The sequence below is a fragment of the Dipodomys merriami genome, unplaced genomic scaffold (assembly GCF_024711535.1).
Source record: "Dipodomys merriami isolate MVZ:Mamm:240054 unplaced genomic scaffold, mDipMer1.0.p SCAF_1, whole genome shotgun sequence".
Taxonomy (NCBI): Eukaryota; Metazoa; Chordata; class Mammalia; order Rodentia; family Heteromyidae; genus Dipodomys; species Dipodomys merriami.
This window is the reverse complement of record NW_027202270.1, coordinates 141,070,002-141,097,070: the sequence shown is the minus strand read 5'-3', so window position 1 is coordinate 141,097,070 and position 27,069 is coordinate 141,070,002. Positions and strand designations below refer to the sequence as shown.

At 41.0% G+C, this 27,069-nt stretch overlaps 1 protein-coding gene and 1 long non-coding RNA gene across 3 annotated transcripts in view; one reads left to right on the top strand and one right to left on the bottom strand.

Annotated features, from left to right (window-relative positions):
- The first annotated feature begins 528 nt into the window (after positions 1 to 528).
- On the top strand, positions 529 to 10,535 carry LOC138834086 (uncharacterized). The gene is made up of 3 exons (XR_011373999.1): positions 529 to 780; positions 9,928 to 10,155; positions 10,412 to 10,535. It is a non-coding gene; the product is annotated as an uncharacterized lncRNA (long non-coding RNA).
- Positions 10,536 to 20,424: 9,889 nt separating this feature from the next.
- Positions 20,425 to 27,069, bottom strand: part of Slc35f4 (solute carrier family 35 member F4) — a 206,964-nt gene continuing 200,319 nt past the window's right edge. The window contains exons 6-8 of one of the 2 annotated variants that reach the window (XM_070032771.1): positions 26,381 to 26,573; positions 23,451 to 23,540; positions 20,425 to 20,865 (exon numbers count right to left, since the gene is read on the bottom strand). In XM_070032771.1, coding sequence (XP_069888872.1) covers positions 20,624 to 20,865; positions 23,451 to 23,540; positions 26,381 to 26,573 — 525 coding nt within the window. In that variant the 3' untranslated portion in view covers positions 20,425 to 20,623. The remainder of the gene's footprint in view (positions 20,866 to 23,450; positions 23,541 to 26,380; positions 26,574 to 27,069) is intronic. The other variant, XM_070032781.1, reaches the window with a different exon arrangement.

The following is a 27,069-nucleotide window of genomic DNA, read 5'->3' as shown; positions in this document are numbered from 1 at the left end:
AGAACTAAAACTACCTCTCTTGAGAACTAGTGAGTGAACTTCAGTACAAGGGATATAGAAATATGAATGACAGAGCTGAGAGAAATTACTTGGGGATGCTGTACATAGAAAAAGAAAAGGTAGAATGGTGGGAGAAGATCTGCTTTATGCTTATCTGCAATAACAAAGGCCTTTAGATGTTCTTCATCACAATGCCTGATTTCGATGGCAACTTCAGTGACCAGGCTTATATAAAGGCAGGCTCAAGTGCATGTAAGTTCTTCTTTCTAAAAACAATGCCACGTGACCTTCTATATACTGCACTGTAACCATTTTTATTCTAGGGAAGCCTACAAAGGTCTGGCACAAGTACAAGTCGTAAGTGTGTGTGTGTGTTAGGTGGGATGTTACCATTGGAGGCAGGCAATGAATAGAGTCAGAATCTGGAGCCCCAGATTCTTTGTCTCCCCCAGATTCTTTGTCTCCCCATTCTTTGGGCACAAGATTCTGGGAAGCATTCTCAGTGCTTCTCTGAAGGGCCCTATGGAGCTAACATGGCAGTGACCTCAGTGTTGCATTCGTATTCGTTTTCTCTCTTTCCCATCTCACACTTTTCCCTCCCTTGACCTCAAATCACCCAAGTGTTTAACCTGAGCTCAATTTCAGAAAATCAAAACTAAGACAAGCCCCTTTAGTTTTCACAGCAAGTTATACAACCATCTAAAAACATGCTTACATTCAACATTCAGCCATCAGAGGAAATTCAGTTTGTTTCTACAGCAAAGTGAAAGATTCCACAAGGTAAAAGAACATTGTCTTCCTTTCCCCTTCCTACCTGTTACATTATTGAATTTATTTATTATTTAACATATATTTGTTTGGTTTCTGATGGCTAAGGAGCTAAAGGATATGTTCTTTGAACAAAATAGGCAAAAATAGATGCCAGGGCCTGGTGCTGGTGGCTCATACTTGTAATCTTAGCTACTTAGGAAGCTGAGATCTGAGGAGCCAGCCTGAGCAGGAATATCTATGAGATTTTTATCTCCAGTTAGTCACCAAAAAACTGGAAGTGGAGCTGTGCTTCAAGTGGTAGAGTGCTAGCCTTGAGCAAAAAGAGCTCAAGAACAGTGCCCAGGTTCTGAGTTCAAGCCAGCATGCGCACATACACGCACACGCGCGCGCGCGCACACACACACACACACATACACAGACACAGAAAATCTATATTATCTATCTAGCTATCTGTCTGTCTGTCTGTCTGTCATATGAGTTGTAGACTATAGCATAAGCTACTGAAGTTAGAAGACGAAGGGAAGGAGCTGTTAGAAGTGGGATTAATATTCTGAAACCCGAAGCCCCGACTTCGGTGTTTCTATCTCTGACTTTGTTGGCCTCCCACTTTGTTGCCCAACCTTGTCTGACGTGCCAGGTCTTTGCCACGCCCAACATAACGCCATGTTTCTATCAGATCTTTTTATTCCCGTTCTTTCAGCAGCTTTATCTTTCCTAACACTTGACTGTTCCCATCCCACAGAAGGGTCAGTGCCTCTCTGGCATCTCCCTCTGGCTCTGGGCTGTGACATTTTCTCCAATTACATTTCCAGCTTTGTCTTTTCCTGACATGTCTAATTCTTCTGCCACCATATATGCTACCGTGTTGTCGCTACAGTCATTGCTTCTGATCTTAATTTGTAAATGTCCATTTTTCCATGGGATGAATCGAGCAGAGTGAGTGAAGCAAAACAATAATACCTCATTTGGTAAATAGAAAAGTGTCAGGGCCAGGTACAGATAGCTCGTGCCTGTCATCCTAGCCCTAGCTACTCAGGAGGCTGAGATCTGAGATTGTGGCTCAAAGATAGCCCTGGGAGGAAAGTCTGTGAGACTCTTATCTCTAATTACTTACCAAATTCTGGAAGTGAAATTGTGGCCCAAGTGGTAGAGCTCTAGCCTTGAGCAAAAATACTCAGGAAAAGCATATAGGCCCTGACTTCAAGCCCCAGGACCAGCACACACACACACACACACACACACACACACACACACACACACACACACACACACACACACACACACACACACACACACACACACACAGAGTGTCAGCTCCACTGGGGCATAAGAAATGTGTTGTTGGGAAACATAAATAAGAATGGCTGTAGGAAATAGACTGCATTAGAGGTGGGGTGATGGTTTACAAATGGACTATACATAATTTCCCTTAGAGAGATTCAGCAGACTCATTCTCTACCACCAATGTGATTTTCATATCAAGTTTGTCTTTAAAATAAAGGGTAATTGTCAAAGGACAGAGCAAACACTTTCTTTTTGTCTACAGAAACTGATGTTTTCTAGCAGCTGGGAAAAGAGCAATGCCACTCAGATTTAAAGTACTTCAACATTCTGAAATGTTTTGGAGCTTGTGGGGATGGCTGGTGGCCTGTGTGGTTTCACAAGATCCAGAGGTTGTATGTAGCCTAAAGCTTTGGAAACTGCATCATGCAGCTTGGAATAATGACTTGGATCTTGTCTTTCTCCATTACTCAAGGTGGTTAGGGACTAACCCTGACCAATGATCAAACCAGAATGGGGTTGCATGAGGCGGGGAGCTAACTTGTGCTTCACCGACTTCTCTCCTCTCCCAGCTTAGTCATAGAACTTGCTACTGGAATGTAGATAAGGTGACTAGGGTTAAGCTAATGGTCTCTAGTCTGACTTTCACAGTGGAGGCAAATCTTAAATCCAATGTCAAGTCAGAAAATCTCCTGGGAGTTTAAGGAAACAGTGGAAAGTCATAACTATATGCTTCTTTTCTATGAATAGTTTCTATTAGGATCTGCTCTCCACAGATCAATTCATAACTTTTAACTTAGCAATAGAAGAAATAAACTCAAAGAAATAACCTCAGAGAGGCTGGATGTCATGCGCCATCACTTCCAACTTACCATCTGTTCTCATCAGCTTTTCAAGACCTCTACTTGAGCAACATGATTTTTTTTTCTGGGAGAGAAAGTATCAGATGGAGAACGTTAAATTCATGGGTACACACACATTTGAGGCTAAATGTTGGAGGAATCATTACAGAGCCTATCTTAGAGGCACAATGTAGCTTTTGGAAGGTGTTTCTCTCTCTCTCTCTCTTTTTAAAAACAACAGCAACGATGGATTTGGATTTTCCTAAAGACTTTCATTGTCCTGCCTAGCCAAGATCCTGGAAAAAAATCTCTACTTTTTCATATCAAGGCCGTCCCTTTTTCATTTAGTTGTTATTCACCGGGCCTCTCAGGACATTTATTTTTGTATCATTGATTTTGTTTGACACTCCAACTTAACAGGTAAGGGGAAGGAGGTCCAGAAAGGCAAAGTAATTGACTTTCATAAACAAAACAAAGCAAACACACAAAAACCCACACAATGTTGGTCCCATTTATTATATATTTTTTTCTTTAAAAAATAACCCAAGGGGCTGGGAAGGTGGCTCAGTGGTAGAGTGCTTGCCTTGCATGCATGAGGCCCTGGGTTTGACTCCTTAGCACCACATAAGCAGAAAAAGCTGGAAGTGGTGCTGTGGCTCAAGTGGTAGAGCACTAGCCTTGAGCTGAAGAGCTGAGGGACAGTGCCCAGGCCCAGAGTTCAGCCCCCATGACCAACAACAACAACAAAAAAGAAAACCTAACCCAAGCCAGGTGCTAGTGGCTCATACCTGTACTTAGGAGGCTGAGAGCCGAGGATCACAGTTCAAAGCCAGGCCAGGTAGGAAAGCCCATGAGACTCATATCTCCAATAAACCACCAGAAAAACCCAAGTGACCTTGTGGCTCAAGTGGTAGAGTGCTAGCCCTGACCTGAAGAGCTGAGGGACAGCGTCCAGGCCCAGAGTTCAAGCCTAACGACCACAAATAAAAAAATAAAAATAACCCAATGGTAGAATTCATAAATGAGGAACTTGATCCTTTGAATGCTAAAAAAGACTTAAGGTCATGGATCCCCTGGCTCCTCTTGCAGTACTAATTCCAATAGAGTATGGAATCGTTAGGAACACATGGGAGAGTATATTTTCTGTTCTTGGCATTAACTCTGTTATTTTCTAGGATTCCATGGGATTATCCTGTCTCTCTGAAGGCCCAGCCCCTCAGTACAGAGCAAACTCCATTTGGTGTCCTTGAAAAACCCCAAGTAAATGAAGTTATTTACCTACTCCTCCTGTGAATCACTTCATTTGTTATCCTAAAGTAAATGATAAAAGCAAATGTGAGACTCAAGTGAGCAATATTATTTTCTGCATGCACTGCAGAAAATGTCTTTCATTTTGCACTGCAGATTCTTACTGAGCAGAAGCCAGGTCACTTATTTGCTTAGCACCTAGAACAAGAAGTAGAACATAGCAGACATTCATTAAATAGTGGAAGGCATGAATGGAGTTTCAGAGCCACTGTCAGTGAGACTTCTATTTTCCCCCTAAGGATTAGTAATTAAAGACTTAGAGGGGGTTGGAGAGTTAGCACAGTACAAAAGCATTTGCCTGGCAAGTGCAAGGCCCTGAGTTCAGTCCACGGCTTTGAAAAAGAAAAAAAAAAAAACAGATTTAGTATGCAGGGTGGCCTTTTCCTCTAACTGACTCTATACACATATGTGAACTTTTTTTTTTTTTTTGGTCGGTGGTGGGGCCTGAACTCTGGTCCTGGGCGCTGTCCCTCAGCTCTTCAGCTCAAAGCAAGTGCTCAATCACTTCAGCCACAGCACCACTTCTGGCTTTTTCTGCTTATGTGGTACTGAGGAATCAAACCCAGGGCCTCATGCATGCAAGGCAAGCACTCTACCACTGAGCCACCTTCCCAGCCCCTTATGCGAACTTTTTTTTTTTTTTTTGTGAAAACACTGTACAGAGGGGATACAATTACATGGGCAAGATAATGAGTACAGTTCTTATCAAGCATTGTAGCCTCCTCCTTTGTTTCCCCTTTCCATCCCTTCCTATTCTCCCCCTCCCCCCCACCCAATCCTCTTCCTCCCCCTTCCCCCCCACCAAAGTTGTAAAGTTTGTTTTCGACATAACAACTTGTACATCTCATTGTTGCAATGGGTCCACCGGTATCCCTATTTAAATGATTTGTTTTTCCCCTTCCCCTCCACAAATTATGCCAATATCAAATACAGTGAAAGCAGGGGTTATACTGTGGGGGAGGGACATACAAAGCAACAAAGAAATCATCTTATAAATGTGTTAGAAACAATCGCATGAAAGAAAAAAATTTGAATACATATCTTAGGGTTCATTTCCCTAATATTAAGTGAAGTAAGCCAGGCCCAAAGAAACATAAGTCCCATGGTTTCCCTTATTTGCAATAACTAGTATACGTCTGAGTCAAGCAGAAAAGGTCAGATAAATTGATGTTATGTGAACTTTTTTTAACTTCTCCAACCTTCACTTTTCTCATCTTTAAAGTAAGAAAGGTATAAGGTAACCTCTTTTCCTCCCTAGGTTCAAAACTCGGTTGCTTTTTCTTAAAATATCGTTTCAGGAAATGAGAAAAGCACTTCAACTAACTGTTTTATATAGAAAAATCACTTCAGAGAACTATTTTATATTTCATGGCCAATTTCTCATTTTCTAAAGTTTATATGGCCAAATTATTTTTCTTCCTATCAGAAGAAAAGGCAGTCAGTAATTCTTGAATGCTATCCTTGGGAAGTTATGTTTGAGTTGAAGAAATACATCATGTTCTGGGAGCTAGCCAGTGTGGGTCTCTGTGACTCATTTTTTATTTGATACAACCAAAACTTAGAATAAATGAGAGCCTTGGGAAAGAGAGAGCCAAGTCATTATGACGAAAATGAACTTTACAACTTTGGTGGGGGGGGGGAGGGTTGGGTAGGGGGTGGAGGGAGGATGGGACAGGAAGGGGAAACAAAGGAGGAGGCTACAAATCAGTGAATTATCTGTGTTGATTCATTATTATTTTCTACCTACACAAGACTGAATCATTTAAGTTCTTCCCTCCCCACTTCCATCATCTGGTCTGAGCTTTTTTGTAAAAGTGTGTGCCAGTACTGGAGCTTGAACTCAGAGCCTGGGCACTGTCCTTGAGCCGGGTGCTGGTGGCTCACACCTGTACTTTGGAGGCTGAGAGCTGAGGATCACGGTTCAAAGCCAGGCCAGGCAGGAAAGCCCGTGAGACTCATATCTCCAATAAACTACCAGAAAAACTGGAATGACCTGTGGCTCAAGTGGTAGAGTGCTAGCCTTGAGATGAAGAGCTGAGGGACAGTACTCAGGCCCAGAGTTCAAGCCCCATGGCCACAAATAAAAAAATAAAAATAACCCAATGGTAGAATTCATAAATAAGGAACTTGATCCTTTGAATATTAAAAAAAGACTTAAGGTCATGGATCCTGTGGCTTTGATTTTAGATCTCAGTGCCCAATGAGTTATCAGTTCTAGACTGATTTAATGCTAATATATTGACTGTATTTTTCAGGTAATATAAATTCAAATCCCTCACCCATATTGGTACAAACTTGATTTTCGATATTTATGTGATTTTCTTGCCATTCAGAGTCATAGGCAGATGGGAAGATTTTTTTCCCTCCCTTTATCTTAGAGGCTAGAATCTTCCTACATGTTTTCTGGATGAAGCACTCACCCTAGAACTCGTAGCTTTATTTAAGTAGTTCAGTTCTGGCTCCAACTATGCATGAGACAGTTGGGTTTTTTTTCTCCGAGTTTTAGCATCCTGTGCTCAAGATGTAATGAGATAACCCTGTAACTTGGTGGCCTTTTTGCATTCAACTTTCAACACTTTTAGATCATTATTTCTGGCACTTCTTTATTTCTCTTTCTTTGTTTCAAGTTATCATAATGTGGTGTATGAAGAGTAATAAGCTTTTTCTCATCAATATAATCCACCACATTTACTGGAAATTGTCCTAAAGACAGTTCCAGTAAGACCACATGCATCCTTATATAATTTATGCGTTTTTATGCATAAGTCTATGGTTAGAGCATTGCTCAGTTATCTGTAAAGATGACTTCAAAGGCTTCCTTGGAGAAACCTACTTTTGTTCTCTCAGTAGCCATCCTCTTTTTCCTCATACTATTCTTTTCATCTAAAATTTCTTCATCATCCTCAGATATGCAAAGGAGACATATTAACTTTTCTACAGTGAGACAATTTTCTTTTCACTCCTAGAGCCCATTTCCCTAAGAATCAGAAAGGTCAATGTGCTGATCATTTGCAAAGTTAATGCCTTTCATTTATTGACTAGTCTAAACTCCGATTTTCTTTATTCTCCTTTTTGTTTGAGAATAATAGAGGTTGGGATGGGAGCTGCTTCTATTTCTTCCTCCCCTTTCCTACTCACTCTGAATCTCAGACCCTGATTCTTCTCTGAAAATAGATCCCCTCATGCTGAATGAAGCTCATCGAAATGTCAGTGACTCAGCAGCCTTAAGTCTTAGATGGAGATTTTTAACCTTCTGTTTATCTCCAAATGGAGAGGGTCACTTATTTACAAAGGTTGTGAGATAGGTGAACCATTAAAATATAAGACTGTGCTAGGAAGGAGGTAGATAATGTTAGCAAGATAAATGGCAGAAGGCATATCAACTGAGATTCACTCATTGCCTTACAAAGGCCTAGTTGCCTTTTAAATACTTCGTTGAAGGGCTTCTCCTCTGCTTTACTATACTAAGGATATGAGCTGACATCTTCTCTCTATGCTTCAGCGGCACTAGAGAAAGACACAGAATAACCTACAACTCATGATAAAGGTAAAACACAAGAAAGGAAGATACTTGGAAAGAGGGAGAGAGAGAGAAAGAGAGAGAGAGAGAGAGAGAGAGAGAGAGAGAGAGAGAATATGTACAAGGGAAAGAGGAAGAGAATAGGAGCTCTAGTGATTCTGACAAGAAGTTCTGCTCAAAAGCCTGGGATCAACAGCCTAGAAGAGAGCTAGGAGACATATTGAACAGACTTGCGTGAATGGACTTGATAGGACTTTTTTTTTTTAAAGCATGAGGTCTGACTTTCTCTAGAATACTCTCTGTGTACTTAACTGGCTGACTATAAAGATTATTTTGTTTAAGGTTTCCATACTGTCACCGATGACACTGTGTCACACATCATAGTAAACAGTCCACAGTCTGAAGATTCTGAGTCACTCACACAGTGTCTAACATCAAGTCTACTTGACTCTCTCTAGCCCCACATCAACTGTATATGAATAATTAGGATTGTGCTGTGATGATTTATAAACTCCTTCCTCACTAGCAGTGTTATGAATAATTGGTGCTGCATGGAACACTCAGGAAATACAGCAAGAATTCATTTTCTGTCAGCCAAACCCAAGAGTGACTCTTGGGCCAGTCAGCTAATATTGGATCAATTGGCCAGCCAGTTAACTATGCACATGGGTTAAAAGATAGTTAATGATGAAATTGTAATATTTCATGAATCAAGACATTTACATAGCTAAAAACTTCCTTCACAAAATGCAGGACTTTCACAAATTATTGCTGAACAAATGAGTACTTTAAAAATGATGCTCCAGGATCTAGTGTAATTCTCTGCCTTTTGTATTTTTTAAAATTATATTTAAGTAGTTGTACGAAGGAGTTGCTATTCAACAGTTTATGAATACAGCGCATCTTGATCAATGTCACCCCTTTCAACATTCTCACCCACCCTGCCCAACCCCCTCCTTCCTCATTTCCTTAATTTTTAGGTTATGAATTGAATCTTCTTGCTATTTAACAAACTTACAAGTTGCTGTTTAACAAAAACACAACTTGTGTAGGTTGTTTATTTTTTAGAGTAAAAGTACTTTGATTTACAGTGTATAACACAGAACTTATTGTCTTATCTGAAATAGTAGAAACTTGCTCTACATTCTAACCTAAATAAAAAAGTTTACAGAAGCACAGTCATTAGAGACACTGAACCAAGAAGACATGCTTATCAACTTGCCATTTCTGTACACATTGGCCTTGAAACTCAATGACAACTGTAATTCACTGATTTGGAAGAGAAAACAAATGCTACTCATCATCCCTGTCTTTTACAGAAATAAAATGTCCTTGCCCACAATGAGACAGAAAGTTAACTGTAATGAAGAGGGCAGTGAACCAGGAATCAGAACAGGCTAGACATGGAGCACAAGCTAATGAGTAGCCTTGAGCAGACCCTCTTCCTTTTCATGGGTTTCAGGTTTTCAAAGGCACTCAGATAAAGTATAAGGTTCTTTCCCACAATGATGTCTCTAATACCTTATCAATGATGGGCCCACCTTTCTCAGCACTCAAGCCAAGAGTTTGGGATGGATAAATGGATGGATGGATGGAGGGATGTGGATGTATGTATGTATGTATGTATGGATAGATGGATGGATGGATGGATGGATGGTGTGTGTGTGTGTGTGTGCTTGTGTGTATTGTATATAGTGTATGCTTTATTTCCCACCCACTGTTCATCTTGTCAAGAAGGTACAATCTTGGGCTGGGAAAGTGGCTCAGTGGTAGAGCGCTTGCCTTGCATGCCTGAGGCCCTAGATTCGATTCCCCAGCACCACATACGCAAAAAGAAAAAAGCCAGAAGTGGCACTATGGCTGAAGTGGTAGAGCCCTAGCCTTGAGCTGAAGAGCTGAGGGACAGTGCCCAGGCCCAGAGTTCAGGCCCGATGATCAGAACCCCCCTAAAAAAAAAAGAAGTTAAAATCTTACTGTGGTAGGCAACTTATAAGTTGGTCCCTGGTGATCTTTCTTATCTTGTATTCATCCATTGAATTATCTTTTTAACTCTTGCCTTAAATGTGGGCTGTACTTACTAATTTACTTCCAATAAATACAATGCTGTGTGTGGGACGGCATTGCCTTCGGTTAGGTTACCAGGTTATTAAAATATTGTGACTTCTGTCTTGCTTACTCTCTCTTGCTCACTTGCTTTGAGAAAAGCCAACCATCATGTTGTCAGCTGTTCGAAGAGAGGATCATATGTATAACAAGGAACTGCTGTCTCTCTCCGACAACCAACAATGACGTGAGACCTACAGACAGCTAGCTACTTGACTGACTTTGGAAGACCTTGGTGCCACACTTGGATTCCTGACCATAAAAATCTCTGATATGACAAAAGAATGTTTTAATCCACTAAGCTGTGAAATAATTTCTTATGCATCATAGGTTAGTTAACATACTCATCAAATGTGTGTCTTCTAATTTGCAAGCTTCCCTCTTGACTATTTCCAAGTTTTCACTCTCCATCCTCAAAGTATGTTTATGTGGAGGCTGTGGACAGTGCTAAAAAGAGAAAGGTCAGATCTTCTTCCCCTAATTTTTTTAAAATGAGAATTGTGACAATTTACTATTATTGAACACTTCCTATAGTCAAGGTACTAGTTGATAATGGACAAATAATGCTACTATCCTCTTTTTACAGATGTGGAAGGTGAAAATCGAGGCCAAATACTGAAGGATAAAGAACTCCCAAGCAGGCTTGAAATAAAGACAGCAGTGGGTCAGTGGTTGCGACATCAGTGTGACACTATCTGTGCCCTGTGAAGCCGGTTAAGATATGTAAGGACAATTGAGTCTAGGATGGGGAATCTCACTTTGAAATGAGTTTGTATAGATTGAAGTGAGCTGGCGTTCCATGGGGTGTTATTTCATCTAAGAAGAAAGCCATAGAAATATGGCCTTCCTTCTGTGAGCAAAGAACTTCTATTCTTTATGTGGCTTCAGATAACAGAACCGACAGGGGATAGTTTTAGAAAGGCAAACATCAGCTTATTATAGGAAGCAATAGTGATAATTACAATTAAGAATTTGAAGTAGTTACGAGTTTAAAAAAGATTGGGCTACTTCAAACAGCCACATTTCCATTTGCTTGGGTGTTTAGGTACCTGAGGGCTTCCTGCCCAGTCCTCTGGGACGTTTTGGAGATTTGGCATTGTTTGGAGTAGATGTTTCACAGAGAACCTTTCCAGCTGAGATTTGGCGATTCTGAACCTTGACTGACATTACAGGAGGAGCTAGACCCACAGGAGAACTACGAAATTCTACTCTTCTTCTCAGTCAACATCCATGTAAATCACCTCGTTTCCCCTTCCCTCCTCTTCTTTTTCCTTCCCTCTCCTTTCCTTTCCCTCTCTTCTTCGTTCCTCTGCCTCCTTTCCTCTGTCTCCTGTCCCTCCACCTCTTCCTTCCCCTCCCCCCTCCTTCCCTCCCATCCCCACCCTCCTCCTCTCCTCTCCTTTCCTCCTCTACCGTTCTCTCCCCTCTCCTGTCCTCTTCTCTCCAGATGGAAACTCAATACCTTTGCTATTCCTTATTGTCCAACAGGGAGAAGTCTATGTACATAGAGGAATGAAAATTAAAATGGAAATTTTAAGAAGGGAAGAATTTAAACCACGTAGCTAACTCTGCTTGCTTTGCTTTTAGGCTCATGGAGCAAACTTTTTCTTTTTAATATTCAGCTTCCAGAAAAGACTGTACTAGCTCTACTCATGTTAGGGTTTGGGTCCACATGACAGTTAAATTTGTGATTATCCAAAAATTCATTTTATGCTATAATTCAGTGGTCATCAATCTAGTAGTGTGCCAACTTCAGTATGAATTGGATCACTTGTGTATATTCTGGGTTAATGTCAAGCAGGTCTTGTTAACACAGATCTCTGGACTCTATCCCCCACCCTCGCAGAGATTTTGCTTTGCTAGATACGGCTAAGGCTCCCAAGTTTACATTCCTACCAAGTTTTCAGGACACACTAGTGCTTTTGGTCTAGAAGCCACACTTTGGGTACCAACAAGACTTAGTTTCTAGCCCTATAGTGTAAAGGACCAGATGCAAAACATTAATGATACAAGGAATCTTCTTGATGGTTTACTTGCTTGCTGGACACATTCCCAAAAACAGAGAGCATCTTTCAATCATTGTTTCAGAGTTATCACCTATTGGTCAAATGTTTCCTGACTTTGTGATCTCTAAAAGAAAACATGTAATACATATACATCATGGAATGCTGTCCAACCATAAAAAGAGTAAAATGTTGTTATTTATGTCAACACAGATGGGACTGGAGATAGTTACGTTAAGTGAAATAATCAAGGTACAAAATATAAAGTACCTATGTTCTCACTCATGTGAAGTATAAAAAAAGTTCATCTCATCGCAGTTGAAAGTAGAATGGTGCTTACCCTAGGCGGGGGAGAGCATAGGGAATAAAGATCAGGAAAAGGCTGACCAATAGGTATTAAGTTATAGTTAAAACAGGAACAAGAAGTTCTGGTGCCCTGTAGGGTAACAGCAATTATGTATTGTATCTTTCCAGAAGCTAGAAGAAAGGACATTGAAAGTTTTCACCATAAAAATGATAAATATTATTGAAGATCATTAGGATGATGATGATGATGATGTCATTTGAACTTAGGTTTGAACTCAGGGCTATGGCACTGTCCCTGAGCTTTTCTGTTCAAGGTTAGCATTCTACCATTTGAGCCAAAGCCCCATTTCTGGTTTTTTGATGGTTAATTGGAGTTAAGAGTCTCTACAAACTTTTCTGTTCAGGCTGGCTTTGAACTGCAATCCTCAGGTCTTAGCTTTCTAAGTTTACAGGTGAGAGCCACTGGTACCCAGCTTGAGATGTATAATTTTAACCTGATTTAAACATTATACAATAAGTACATGTATCAGACCAACACATGGTACCCCATTGATGCATATAATTTATGTATTTTTATTGTTTTGATTAAAATAAATTGACATTTAAAAAGAAACTTAATAAATTCTTGTTTTGCACCTTGAGTCCTTGCATTTAGCAATGTTATGGGAGTAGGCATCTCTGTTACATTCTAAGGAATAAAATTTGCCTTCTTTTCTACAATTTAATAAATATCTGAGAGTCAAATATTTTCTTCCCTGAATATCATGACTTTCTTTGCACCTTATTCTTACCAGGGACTTTTTGCCTTTTATTATTCAAATCAATTTCTGTCACTTTTGCGTTAGTAAGAAAGGGTATCAAATGACAGTTTTGGCTAGTTTCAAATCACTTCTCCCAGTTCTTCCCAAAGTTTACCAATTAATTGTGGTTTCAAAATGCTGTCCTGGCTTCTGTTTATTCCCTCTGTCCATGGCTGGCAGACTCCACTTATCTAATACAAACAATGTCTGATCAAATAGTTGTTTCTGATCAAATAATTGTTTCTTTCCATAGCTGTTCTGTCTATCCTGATTCCCTCAGGTTGTTCTTTCCATCCCTCTGCTATGGTCAAAATGGTTGTGTCCTCCAAAATTCAAATGTTGAAGATAATAAGGCAATAAACAAACATACAAATAATAAATAAATAAACCAGCATAATTGCAGAGGAAAAAGTTTAAACATTGAAGTGCCATCCTCTAAAGCTATGGTATAAAAGGTGAGGGCTTCTGGGATGTCATAAGGACATTGAACATGCTGAAGGATTGACCCTCCCCTATTATCCCAAGTGCATATCGACAAAACCCCAGGCATGTGTAGACATTCTTGACACAGGTAGGGCAATACGACCTAAGCCTGGTCATAAACATCCCGTTGTGGACCCAACTGAAAGTCCCTGCCTTCCCCAGCCCTAACAGCCTTTTCTATAACCTCTGTCTCCTTGCTCATAAAAGCCTAATTCCAACCCCAGCTCATTGCACAACCTCCATTCCTACTGGGAGGTTGCTTGCCCCTGGCTACTGCAGTAAGCAGTCCTCACCTGTTGAGCCCATGTCCAGCCTGTTCCTTTCTCCTCCAGTTTCCTAACACTTACCATTATGAACATGACTAGTGCCTTTATAATTATAAAGGAGGTCCAAGGGGATTTGTTCTCCCCTTCTGCCATGGGAGGATACAGTGAGAGACACTTTCTATGAACTAGGAAGCAGATCTTCATGAGATTTGGAGCTGCCAACTCCTTGGTCTTGGATTTCCCAACCTATACAATAGTTTTATTTCTTCTAGTTTTGTATATAATTTTTTATTGTAAAGATACTGTACAGAGAGGTTACAATTACATGAGTAAGGTAATGAGTACATTTCCTATCCATCATTGTTACCCCCTCCTTTGTTTTCCCCTACCATCCCTTCCCTCCCCACCTTCTCAACTCCTCCCCCCACCTCCCACGCCCAAAGTTCTAAAGATCATTTTCAACATAGTGTCTTGTACATCTCATTGTTACAATGGATCAACCTGTATCCTTATTTCAGCATTTTGTTATTTCCCTTTCCCTCCTCAAATTAGAAGATATATACAAGATGCAATATACAATATACAAGATGCAAGGCATCAGTATCAAATACAGTGAAAACAGAGGTTATACCATGGGGCAGAACATATAAAAGAAACAAAAAAATAACGTAGTACATTATAAATATATTAAAAACAATAGCAAGAAAGATAAAGCCTCTTGTGTTCCTGACTAGGGGTTCATTTCACTTCGAATCATTTTATCTAGCATATGTAAATAACTTTTGACCTTTTCTGCTTGTACTAGACATATACTAGTTATTGCAAATAAGGGAAGCCATGGGACCTATGTTTTTTTAGGCCTGGCTTACTTCACTTAATATAATTTTTTCCACGTCTTTCCATTTCCTAACAAATGAGGTGATGTCATTCTTTCTGATGGAGGCATAGAATTCCATTGTATGTAAATATATATAATATAATTGATATAATTGATAATATAATATATAATTATATAAAATATAATTATGTACACTATTATGTATTATAATATAATTTGCCTCATTTCCTGAGCTGTCCCTTGCTAGTGGCTAATGTGACAGTAGTTTTAGAGTTCCCAAGTTCTACAAATATATTCATTATTCAGCCAAAACAAGGTAGTTTCTCCCCCCTCTCTCTTATTTATTTTATTTATTTATGTATGCCAGTCCTATGGCTTGAAACCAGGGTCTAGGCACTGTCATTGAATTTTTTTGCTCAAGGCTGATGCTCTACAACTTGAGGCACAGCTCCACTTCTGGCTTTTTATTGTTGTTGTTGTTGGTTGTTTTTGGGTTTTGGGGGGGTAGTTAATTGGAGATAAGACTCTCATAGCCGGGCACTGGTGGCTCACACCTGTAATCCTCACTACTCAGGAGGCTGAGATCTGAGGATCGCAGTTCAAAGCCAGCCCAGGCGGGAAAGTTCGTGAGACTCTTATCTCCAATAAACTGCTAGAAAACCGGAAGTGGTGCTGTGGCTCAAGTGGTAGAGTGCTCGCCTTCAGCTGAAGAGCACAAGGACAGCACCCAAGCCCAGAGTTCAAGCCCCACGAGTGACAAAAAAAAAAAAATAGACTCTCATAGACTTCTCTGCCTGGGCTGGTTTTGAACCACAATCCTGGGATCTCAGCTACCTAAGTAGCTAGAATTAGAGGAGAAAGCCACTGGTGCCTGGCTCAGTTCTAGAATCTAAAATGCTATTTTATAAAATTGTTTTAAGAACGCAGGGGGTTTCTGAAGTCTGCCTTTGAGCTCAAGTTAAGGGTTGTTTTTCTGAAGATTTCTCAAGCTCCAAACAATATGGCACTTCTGTCTCCTGCAGATTGCTTCTGCTTTGGTGGTCTCCATGTAGATCATACTAGACATGCAGAGTATTAAAGTGTCTTCTTTCTTCTCTGAGTTCTTAGCACCCCCATTCCACTACCTTTAGACACTCCCCGCTTTCACTATGTTTCCAGTTGTCACCGATATGGAAAAAAGACAAAGAAGAATTAGAATTAATAGAGACTTCTCCTTGTAGGGCGTCAGATCACACAACCAGGATTGCACTAGATATTCTTTGTATTTCTGCCAGGGGTTTGTGGATAAGCAAGAAAGAGGATTTGTATTTAAATACTAGAAACATTCTAATTCTTGGCTGGGTAGATTGTTCACTCGCTTATCTTTCATATTGTTTTTGTCTTCTCCCAATCATTTGTCCTCTGGATCTTGACAAAATGTCTGCATGAAATTAACAGGCATGCAAAGCCTGGATGAGCAAAACTGATTTGCCTATAATCTGTTTGTGAAGAGATCAGGACGTGGTTGAAGTGATTTTAATTCCAGAGCCCAAGTTGCTAGTCTGTCTTTTTGTCAGGCAATTAGTTCCACTGACTGGGCACAAATGCTGGGATGTAACCTGCCCAGGGGAGTGTGCAGTGGAAATGGCACAGTCTTTTCTCTTCTTCAAGTGATTTTCATGCCAGGTTTTTTTTGGTTTTTTTGAGGGGGGGTTGGTCTCTTTCATTTATTTTGGTAAAATTCCCTGCTCTGAGACCTCTCAATGACCCAGTGTCTGGCAATGGGTGGCCAAAGAACAAGACAGGACAGAAATCTGTATGTGAATGTTCCAGATAAAGACCTCAAGGGAGGTAAACAAACTCTGGCAGGATTATTGCTTTGGATTATCTGGTTGTGTATTTAGATCCTCACACATGATTTAATTTTTTTCAGCAATACTAAATGATAGCTATTTGTATCCACTTTTGCTGATGATGCAATTGAGGGTTCAGAGGGAAGTTAGCAATTTGACAAAGTCACAGCTCTGCAGAGTGCAAATTGGAGATACATAGGGATATTCTTTCCCCTGAATCATGCTGGCTCCTCAGTAAACTTGAAGCTATTGCCTCTAGGATTCCAGGTGACGGTCATTTCATAGCACCTCCACGTACCCAAGCAGAAGTACCTTAATTATCCTCCAGACCCAACTGAATCTGCTTCATTGAAGGCACAGCTTAGTTATAGCCATGTTTGTTCAGTGATGGAAGTATATTCTTCCATCTGGTTCTCATGGTGAAGATGAGAAGTAACAAAGAAAGATATTATTATCTTTACCTATGAGGATTTCACCTGAATTAAAGGGAGCATTGTACATTTCCAAAGCCAAGTTAAGTGCATTTCTGAGTTGTTTTCATTAAGGTGACAACTTACCTGTAAAGCTGTCACACTTCTGCAAGCAAAGACCCTTCTTCACACATTTTTGTGTCCCTTTTCTATAATGCATAGAACATTTCTATGGTCACAGGAAGCTGACAACCTCACACAATACTCTACTTCAAAGTCAGAGATAGAGATTAGTAATTTTTGAATGAGTAAATAAATGAATGCCATCATGGATGTATTTTCTTAATATAGACTGAGTTAATTATGTGCTGAATTAGTGTTTGCCAGGGGAGTGGACTCTATTTTTTCAGAATGAATCACCAAAAGACCCAAACAACTCATTTCTTAGAGGTGTCAAAATGCAATTATAAATGTCATGTTTAAATAATAGCAAGATGCTGGAGAAGGTTATTTGGTGATTACCATTATTTAATAGTAACTTAAAAACAAGGCAAGAACAATGTTTGTGCTAATCTGGCATTTAAACAGTCAAAACCAACTCTACTTAGATAATGAATTAATTCATATTTACTAAGAGCATATCACATTTAATGTTTTACCGTCTTTTATTTAGCTTAAAATGTGTCATGAGACTTAAAACGTGTGTGTTATTTTAGTATCCTGTCATCTATCTATGCCAAGAGTCTAATGTTGCCTTTCAGCACCGTAGCATTTTAATTTACCATGATGCCTAGCCAGTGAGTGTAATACTCTGTGTTTCTTTGTCTTGATGTGAATGTCTCACCTACGCTTTTATGGACACTTGAGTAAAAGAAAAAAGCTGTAGTAAGACATGCCACAGAGATTTGATTTCTTGGGCTGAATTTCCCGCCAACATAAAGTACCTTCAATTGCTAGATGCCCTACCCAACCTCTCAGCATAGGAATGTTTCTTACTGCTGGTATTTTATGGAAACGTGGTAAAGGCTATGGTACCCTACAGTCCTTACATTAGCCAGGCTCATCTATGAGAAAGATTGTCTTTGACCAAGGCTGGTCTCATACAGTCAGAGAAGGACATTATCTCCAGTAAAGAGCTGCCCGTTGGTTTATGGGTAGAATGCCTGTCAGCGCTACATTATGGGAACACAACAATGCCACACAGGCTCTGCTCTCAAGGAGCTTATGGTTTACTGGACACTCCATAGACTGGTAGTCTATCATCATAGATGGTGTTATCATAGATCAGTATCCCCCCAAACTGTTAGCTTAAATGCTTGGTTTCTAGGCTGTGGTGTTATTGAGAGGTAATGGAATCTTTAGGAGATGTGACCTAGTTGAAGGAAGCTAGTTAGGTTGTTGGGACATGACTTTGAAAGAAGATATATTGGAATCCTACATCCCCTCCTCTGTCTCTCTTCCACTCCCTCCCCCCCCTCTCTCCATATCTCTCCATTTCCATCTCGAATTCCCTCCTTTTTCATCTTTCTCTTTTCTGGTTATCTTGACATAACCATGCCTCTTCTGTCACATGTTCCTCCCCTTATATATTATGCCATCATAAGCCCAAAACACTAGGTCCAAGCAATCATGGGCTCAAGTCACCATGAACTCAAATGTTTGAAACCATGAGCCTCAAAGACACCTTTTTATATATAAATTGTCTCAGGGATTTTGTTGTAGGGCAGGGTTGGACGTTGACTAACAGGAAAAGCAGTCAATGCTAAAATAGGGGTAAGCAGAGACTGTTAAGGAACCACATTGTTCAGACTGGAAGGTTAGACTAGATTTCCCAGGGAAATGGCAACAAATAATGTCATGAAGCCTAGGTTATTTAGGCCCTGAGAGAAGGAAAGTAAGCAAGAAAGAGAGCGAGTCTTGATTAAGAGCTGAAATGGGCATAGAGTCATGGAAACACTGGGCATTCAAGGGCTTTCCAGCTGTGCTTTCTAATATGGTAATTGAATGACAAATACATTAAAATAAAATTTAAATGCAACACCTCCATTGTACAAGTTATATTTGAAGTACTTAATAACAACCCATAGCTACTGGCCTATAACAGTGCAGATACAGACCATTTCCACCAGCACAGAAAGTTCTAGGAGACATTACAGCACTAGAGGCTGGTGGGGGCCAGTCAGTGATAAGCTTTGAATGATATGCCAAGGTGTTTAACCTGTATTTAGTGGACAGTGGGATGCTATTGAAGGATTTTATATAGAAGAATAAATCTATATGTTAAAAATATCAGTCTGGCCAGGTGCCAGACCATGGCTATAATTCTAGCTACTTAGGAGGCTGAGATCTGATTATCATAGTTCAAAGCTGGCCCAGGAAGGGAAGTCAGTGAGAAACCACAGAAAAAGCCAGAAGTTGTGCTGTAGCTTAAGTGGTAAAGTGCTAACAACCTTGAACAATAAGGAGTTCGGGGACAGCACCCAAGCCCAGAGTTTCCTTCCAGTCCCCAGGACTGGCAAAAATAAAAATAAAAAATCATTTTGCAGGGCACAAAAGGGATTAGAAAGAGGCAAGTCAAGGAGTTAAGGAGGCCCTCAATAAGAGTGCTACATTAATAAGACAAGAGCAATGGGGGCCTGGAACAGGTGGGAAAGTGTATATATACAAGAGATACCAGAAATAGGGTTCACAGGACATGTTAAACAATATGGAGCAACAACTTCACAGATAGGCAGCGGAGGAGGGTGGTCACTGGCTTGGGTAGCTGAATGACAGGATATTAACCTAAATAGGAAACCAAGAAAGCAGTCAGTATGAACAGTACCATCACTTCATTGTTGGTTTTGCTGTACTTGAGGTATATAAGGAGCTATCCAACTAGAATACATAAGGCCTTGATCCCAAGCCCAAGGGGAAATCTGGTCTGGAACAGAAGATGTTGAAGTTATCAAATGGCTGAAGCCACAAGCTCCCTGAGAGAGAATGTGTGTGGGGCTGCGAAGGTCAAGGACAAAACCCAGAGAACACTAAGGTGAGGAGCTTCCCCTGGGAAGAGGAACTAGAGAAGCTGTCTGTGAAATAGAAAGAGGACCAATGGGGATAAAGCATTTTTTGGGGGGTGGGGAAGAGGCTATTGTATCAAGTGTTTCAGAAGGCCCTGCAGGGGATAGAAGTTTCATTGAAGTGGGCTGAAGAGTGAATGGGAGTTGGAGATGAAAAGGCAGCAATGTATACATAATTCTTTCAAGAGACTTGGTGGCAATGGACGTTAGGGCTGGGAGGTGTCCCCTGCAGATGAGGGCTCTGTGAACCCAATTTTGTCCTGCACTGCTTGAAGCATGTTAGAAACTCAGCTGGATCTTCACCTTCAGCTTCATTATTTCAAGTGGAGGTTTTGCATAGAAGCTCCATCGAGATTTGCTTAATGACTTCTCAGCTTTCGAAGCATCAGGCTCTTAGTTGACTTAATTAAATATAAAGTTGTCTCGTTTTCATACATCTTTCCTCTTAGGTGATTTTCTGTGATTGAATGAAAATGCCTCTGTCCTTTGAGAAAAAGATGATTCTACGATTTAAATAAAGCTTATATTTTCAAGAAATCAACTGGGTCACCAGGGAATGACTCTTCCCAACCCTCAAACAGAATAAACAAGGACAAATGTTTTAATAAAAAATTTATTATGATTATTTACATCAGTTCCTTGATAAGCATATAAATGTAAACCTTCATTGTTGGTCTTATTTCACATATGATTTATCCAAATTCAGAGTTAATACTGTCATTTGAGTGTTCAGGTAGTGAGAAAATTTTATTATATTCACAGAATATACATATGTGTGCATTCAAATTGTGTCTCTCTTTAAGCCAGTGGTATAGACACTGTCCCATTGACCCTGCTTCTGCTCCGCAGGTGGGCGCTGGAATCGGTCAGGTCCTCCATGTGCTCCTCGTTCTTCTTCTCCTTCAGGCTGTTGATGAATCTCAGGGTGATTTCATCCCATTCCTCAGGCAGCAGCATCAGCAGGAACCCAATGCAGATAATGATGGTGGCAGCCAGGCGAACAACGTTGAATATCACCTCCTGCTTCAGGAGGTCCACAGCTGGAGAAGAAAAGTCATGTCAGACCCAATCAATGATTATTTCCAAGTTTCTCTGAAACAAGTGGCCAGACTCAGTGTGCCTTTTCAAGATTTCCCTAGGTAGTGTTTCCTTTTCCTGTATCACTACACTTGCTCTTCATTCTTTGTCTGGACATCATGCTTATCCATCAAGGGTTAGCCAAAATTCCTTGTCATCTAACTCTATCATTTCTCCCGTTTTCCCTCCTAGCACTTTTCCTAGGTATGCATTTACCTAGTTCTAGTTTGGACCATTGAAAAATAATGTGTGTGTGTGTGTGTGTGTGTGTGTGTGTGTGTGTGTGTGTGTGTGTGTGTGTGTGTGTGTGTGTGTGTGCGTGCGCGCGCACACACGCGCACGCAGTTACTAGGTTTAGAACTCAGGGCTGTGGACAATGTCCCTTAGCTTTTTCACTCAAAGCTGGTGCTCTACCATTTGAGTCACAGCTCTTCTTCTGCATATTTGGTGGTTAATTGGAGAAAAGAGTATCACATGCTTTTTCTGCCTTACCTGGCTTAGAACCAGGATTCTTAGATCTCAGCTTCCTGTGTAGCTAGGATTACAGGCATAGACCACTGGTGCCCTACCTAGAAATTTTTCATATGAACCAAAAGTTGTTCATGTTGGGTATGTCTTTGTACATGTTGTCTGTCTTCTTTCAGAATTTGAAGTGGAATTAATATAACATAACATCAATATTCCAAAGTGACCTTGGCAGCATTTATGATATTGTTTAAACATCCTCTGTCTAGTTCTAAAACATCTTTATCACCTCAAAATAAAACTCACACTTGTTAAGCAGTTACTCCTCAACCCTATTATCCTTATTCCCAAGCCTCTGAAACTTAGCAATCTGTTTTAGGTTTTTTTGCTCTAGGTATACCTATTCTGGATCTTTCATATAAATGAAATTACATAATGTTTGGCCTTTTAGACTTCTCTCATTTAGCGTCATGTTTTCAAGGTTCAGTTTTGTAGCACGTGTCATAACATGAATGGCTGAATAGTAGTCTATTATATGTGTCCCAATTTATTCATCTGTGGGTGAACATTTGGGTGTTTCTTCGAGGAATAATATTTCAATAATAATTCAAGTACAAGAACATTTTCAAATCTATGTCTTCAATTTTCTTTTTGGAAATATACCTAGCTATGGAATTGTCTGCCACATATATGCTGCTCTTTTTGCTGTTTTGTTTTTGTTTTCTGTGCTAGTATTAGGGTTCAAACTTAGGGTCTTACACACTCATTTGGCTTTTTTTGCTTAAGGCTGGAGCACTATCCCTTGAGCCATGCCTGCACTTCTGGCTTTCTGCTGATTAATTGGAGATAGGAGTCCCACAGACTTTTCTGCTTGGGCTGGCTTTGAACCATGATCCTTAGATCTCAGTTTCCTAGTTGTGTAAGATGCCCTTCCTTCCTCATATTCCATTCCATCCACCCAAACTCCCTAATTAGAGACCTAATTAGGTCTCTGCCTCTTACAGGAAGCCTCTTAGGGATGCCTTGCTCATGTGCTTCCAGTGCATCCAGTACCTGCCTGCCCTCTTTATAATGACTCAATTCCTTTGCTTTTTCTCTGTGAGATACATGGTTTTGAGGCAGGAACTGCACTTACTTGGGACCTATCACTAATGCTAATGGTGTTCCCAGCATATGCTAAGTGCTCAGAGGTTATTTGTGGAATGAGCGAATTATGGTGGAATGGATGAACTTCCTTGGCAGCTCTGCTTCGTTGAGCTATTCCTTTCCTCTGGAATGTCCTATCGCTTTTGGAGTCCAGCTCATGCAATTTAGAATCTACTAATAAGTGACTTTGTACAGTTCCATGTTGTTTTTGTATACGTTGCTTTGCTTTGCCAAATTCAATTGTAACCATCTTAAGAGAACAATAATGTAATTTTTTTTCTGTCCTGTTTACAGCTCTGATCCTTTAATACATGCTCAAAAAACAGCTGCTGCTTGTAAGGATGACTCTAGGCAGGACTTGGAATCACAGAGTTTTCAAGCTGGAGGGACTGTGCAGTGATTACCCATTCTCATTCCTAGTCACACTAAAAAGATAATCCTGGAAAAATAGCTTTTCCTGCTGCCCCTGAAGCAAATCCAGTTGCTTTTCCTAGAGGACCACCTACTCAGCCCCAGGAAGAAGTTCCCACAGCTCCCCATGGATAGCCTGAAGGGGAGCCAGTGCCCTACAGGGTTCTTGCTTCTTCATTAGTGACGTTTACTTGAGAGTCCTCTGCTGGGATGCCTTTTGTTTCCACAGGACTTCCTCTAAAAATACCACAAAATTAGGTTGTCAGGGAGATTACATGAAACCTAAATGATACATTTGGTATTTATTTCTAAGAGCACCACCAAGTTAAAAAACAAAACAAAACAAAACAACCCCAACAGTGTTTTTGTAGCTGTAATTAAAAAATCTGCTGCATAGTGATTCTGTTGTCTGCCACCTTCATGAAATTTAAGACCATCTGAGGCATAATGCATAACTGCTAGAGAAAACATGCCAGCACATACGGCAAACATGAACAGGAGACTTATGGTGGTGGTCAAATAATACCTGCATTTCCAGGGACGCTGAGCACTGTGCCAATGGAGATTAAGATTGGGTATGTCAACACCACGCCCACATTCACCAGGATGTTGAAGGCTGTAACATCAAAGAAGATATTACAGAATGAAGGGGAATTGGGATACTAGACGTCTTAATGTAAAGCAGTCATTGTTTCTGTACATGTGCCTTCTCAAGTATCTGCACTTTGATCAATTAGTCCTCTAATCTTGCCTGAATTAGCCATGGTCTTTTGTCCTTCCCTGCCAACTGTTTGCCTGAGCTCTTGCCAACTGGCTGGTAAAGGCATGTGAGTCTACATTGCTTATTAGCACTATAAAGACCAGCTAGGGCTAGCCAGAGGTTGAAAGCAAATTACCAAATGAAGTTTGGCACTTCATTACTTTTGTCACTTGGCCACGTTACGGCTCGACCCTGCATGATGAAAAGTTTGCTCACTTCTAAAGGGAGAGCTATAGTCTGATAGCTTTTGCTATTGTTTTCCTTCCTCTCTTAAGGTCAGTATCATACACACACATCCTCCTTTGACAACGTAAGGAAGAGAATATCATTTTAATGTGCTATCTAAATCATGGTACTCAGTTCAAATTTAAATGCAATTCAGGCAAGTAAAGTGAATGGATGAGCAGACCTACGCTTGGGCGAAGGCACTATCCCTGGAGGATAAGAAGTCTGCAGCCATTGCTACAGGAAATGTGAGGCAGTTCAGAGCACGGACTGCGGTCTCCCAGATTTACCTCTGAGCAGGCCCGAGTAGGTTGTAATGGATTCCCAGGAGAACCTTAAGATGGTGAGTACGGAGGACTCTAAATCCCCAGGGTTTGTAAGCAGTCAGGAAAGGGCCTGTCTCTTCAAATTTGTCATAGCCCAGCTTTGACATAGTGAACTCTATTGTATACTGTGTGGGTCTGGTTGAGCAGTTACAGTGTTCAGCTGGTGCTAGGCCCAGTAGGGTAGATTTGGGGCAATATTGGGCACACTAAGAAATACATACATTTATAGAAGGCTACTTGCAGTGAAGTGGAAACTATATGTTTGCAGTAGGGGCTAGGAGTCAGTGAAATGTTGGTTTTGTTGGCAGTTAGGTTGTTTTTGGCCAGAAAATGATCCAGGCACTTTTAATTAGGATACTTCTGTCTTATAGAAACACTGCTATTGATTTCCACTCAACTTAGCAGAGGTAATGAGTGATGCTAGCCATACCATTTTTGGCTTTGAAAAGTAGAACTCCAGGGACCAACAACTAATGGCTGACTTTTCTCCTGAGTGTTTTCTGGTTGTTTTAGACCTCCCCTTAAGAGTCTGGAGGTGGGGTTGAAGTTGAAAAATAAGTGAGCCAATCAATACCCTGGCTGGAATCACATCTTCTCCTGGGAACTGCCATGCTGCTGCTAATTCAGATGCTATCAGTTTGGTTAAGAAGGTCAGCTGAGGGTAGGCAGAAGTCCTACAGGTAGACACTCTACCTGACACACCACACTGGTGGGTAGATGTGGGGCAGACAGAGGGACTAAACTTGGGCAGTGTGTGGAAAGAGGAGTCAAATAGGAATGGTTTAATTCTGAGTAAACAGACACTAGGGCATTGGGTGATTGCTGTCTTGACTGCTTGGAGAGAAGAAATCAGGTTCATTCTTTTTCCGGCTCCTCTTATTCTAAGGAGTGCAGCTTGAAAGTGGGAGCCGTCCTTGCTCCGAAAATGAGAAGGGTAACAACAAACGGACTTGGGTAGGAGCCTGCAAATGAGTGAGGAGCTCTTCAGAATCAGTCAGCCTTGTAGTCTTGTGTGTGTGTCCCGAGCGCAAGGCCACTAGTGGCACATGCTTGGCCAGGAGCAGTTGTGTCCGGGATTACAGACAATCTGTTCCATGCTGAGGCAATTGTAAGGGTGGCAAGCCAAGGGACACATCGTTTGCTTTTCTTTTTAAATAGGAACTAATTTTCTAAAACTAAAATAACTTGGAAGTGTCTGCCAACAGCATCTCAGTGTGCGTTACTTTTTGAGTAACGCACAGTAATCTGTAAATGGGAATAAAGGAAAAGAAAAAAAAGCCAAGGGGAACGTGGGAGTCTAGAGCTGAAGTAAGGAAGATAGACTCCCTGGTCTAGGGAGCTGGAAGGGAAAACATGAAAAAGGATTTTTGCTTGGTTTATGACTAGGCACGGTGGACTCAATCTAGACAGCCAAGCACCTTCTCCTGGTAAGGGCTTCCTATCACCAAACATGCTCTCTAAGCTCAGCAGTCAGCTACTTAATACACAGTTGTGAGCATGGCATCTCTTGGATTACCTACTAAGTACATTTTAAACCAGGAGCCCGCACGAGCTACTTCTGTCTTGAGTGCCATCTCTTTCCTTTCTCTTGAGTCTGCTTCTTAGGCAATTTTGGTGTCTGGTCCTAGGGTTTGAACTCAGAGCCTGGGCACTGTCCCTTAGCTTTATTGCTCAAGCCTGATGTTCTGCCACTTGAGCCACAGTTCTACTTCTGGCTTTTTGCTGTTTAATGGAAGATAAGAGTTACCTGCCTGGGCTGGCTTCAAACTGTGGTCCTCAGATCTCAGCCTCCTGAGTAGCTAGGATTATAGGTAGGAAGCCATTTTGAACACTGAGTTTCTTAGATATTCCATACCCTCTCTCACCTCTGCCTGACACTCCATAGCACATATGTGCAGAATAAGTCACCTAGCACATCATAAACATTGGATGAGGCTACCTGAAGGCCAATGGAAAGCAGTGTCCTAGACTGCCACTTGCATGCCTTAGCATGCCACAGATAGCTATGAAAAGACCCTTCTGAACTTTCAGTGATATGAACTAGTGCAAGCTTGAGCAATAGAACATAGGGAATACTACTACTAGGACCATCTGGCAGAGGATAAGTTGACATAGGAAATAAAGGCAAAACATGTGCCCACTTACCCAACCACAGCCCTGCCATCCCACAGAGACAGCCCCATGGCAGAGCTGCAAAAGAAGACCAGTGCTCCACTTTGGTGAAATACAGGATGACAGGGGTGAAGGAGATGAAGATCAAATTGAAGAAACCCAAGGTGGAGACAAAGTGTGCGGCTTCACCAAAGTTGGCACTTCCCAGAAACATCTTAAACAGAACCTGGAAAGAGGAAGAAACTCTTCAGCTACACAGCTGGAGATTTGGTTGGAGCAGAAAGGCGAGTTCTACTGATGGACACAATGAGCATACTGCTCCAGAGTTTATCTCTGTGTCTTCTGGCTCTGTCAGCTCTGTGGCACAAAATAGACTGCTGAAATAGGGAACTAAAATACCCTAGGCTGGGCGTCGGTGGCTTACACCTGTAATCCTTAGCTACTCAAGAGGCTGAGATCTGAGGATCACAGTTCAAAGCCAGCCCAGGCAGGAACGTCCATGAGACTCTTATCTCCAATTAACCACCACAAAACTGGAAATGGTGCTGTAGCTCAAGTGGTAGAGCGCTCGCCTTGAGCTGAAGAGTGCAGGGACAGTGCCCAGGCCCAGAGTTCAAGCCCCACAACCACAACCACCAACAACAAAATACCCTAGATCCCTCACAGGAAACAGCAACTGCTATGAGATGGATTTCATATAGTGTTGAAAATAGCCGGGGGTA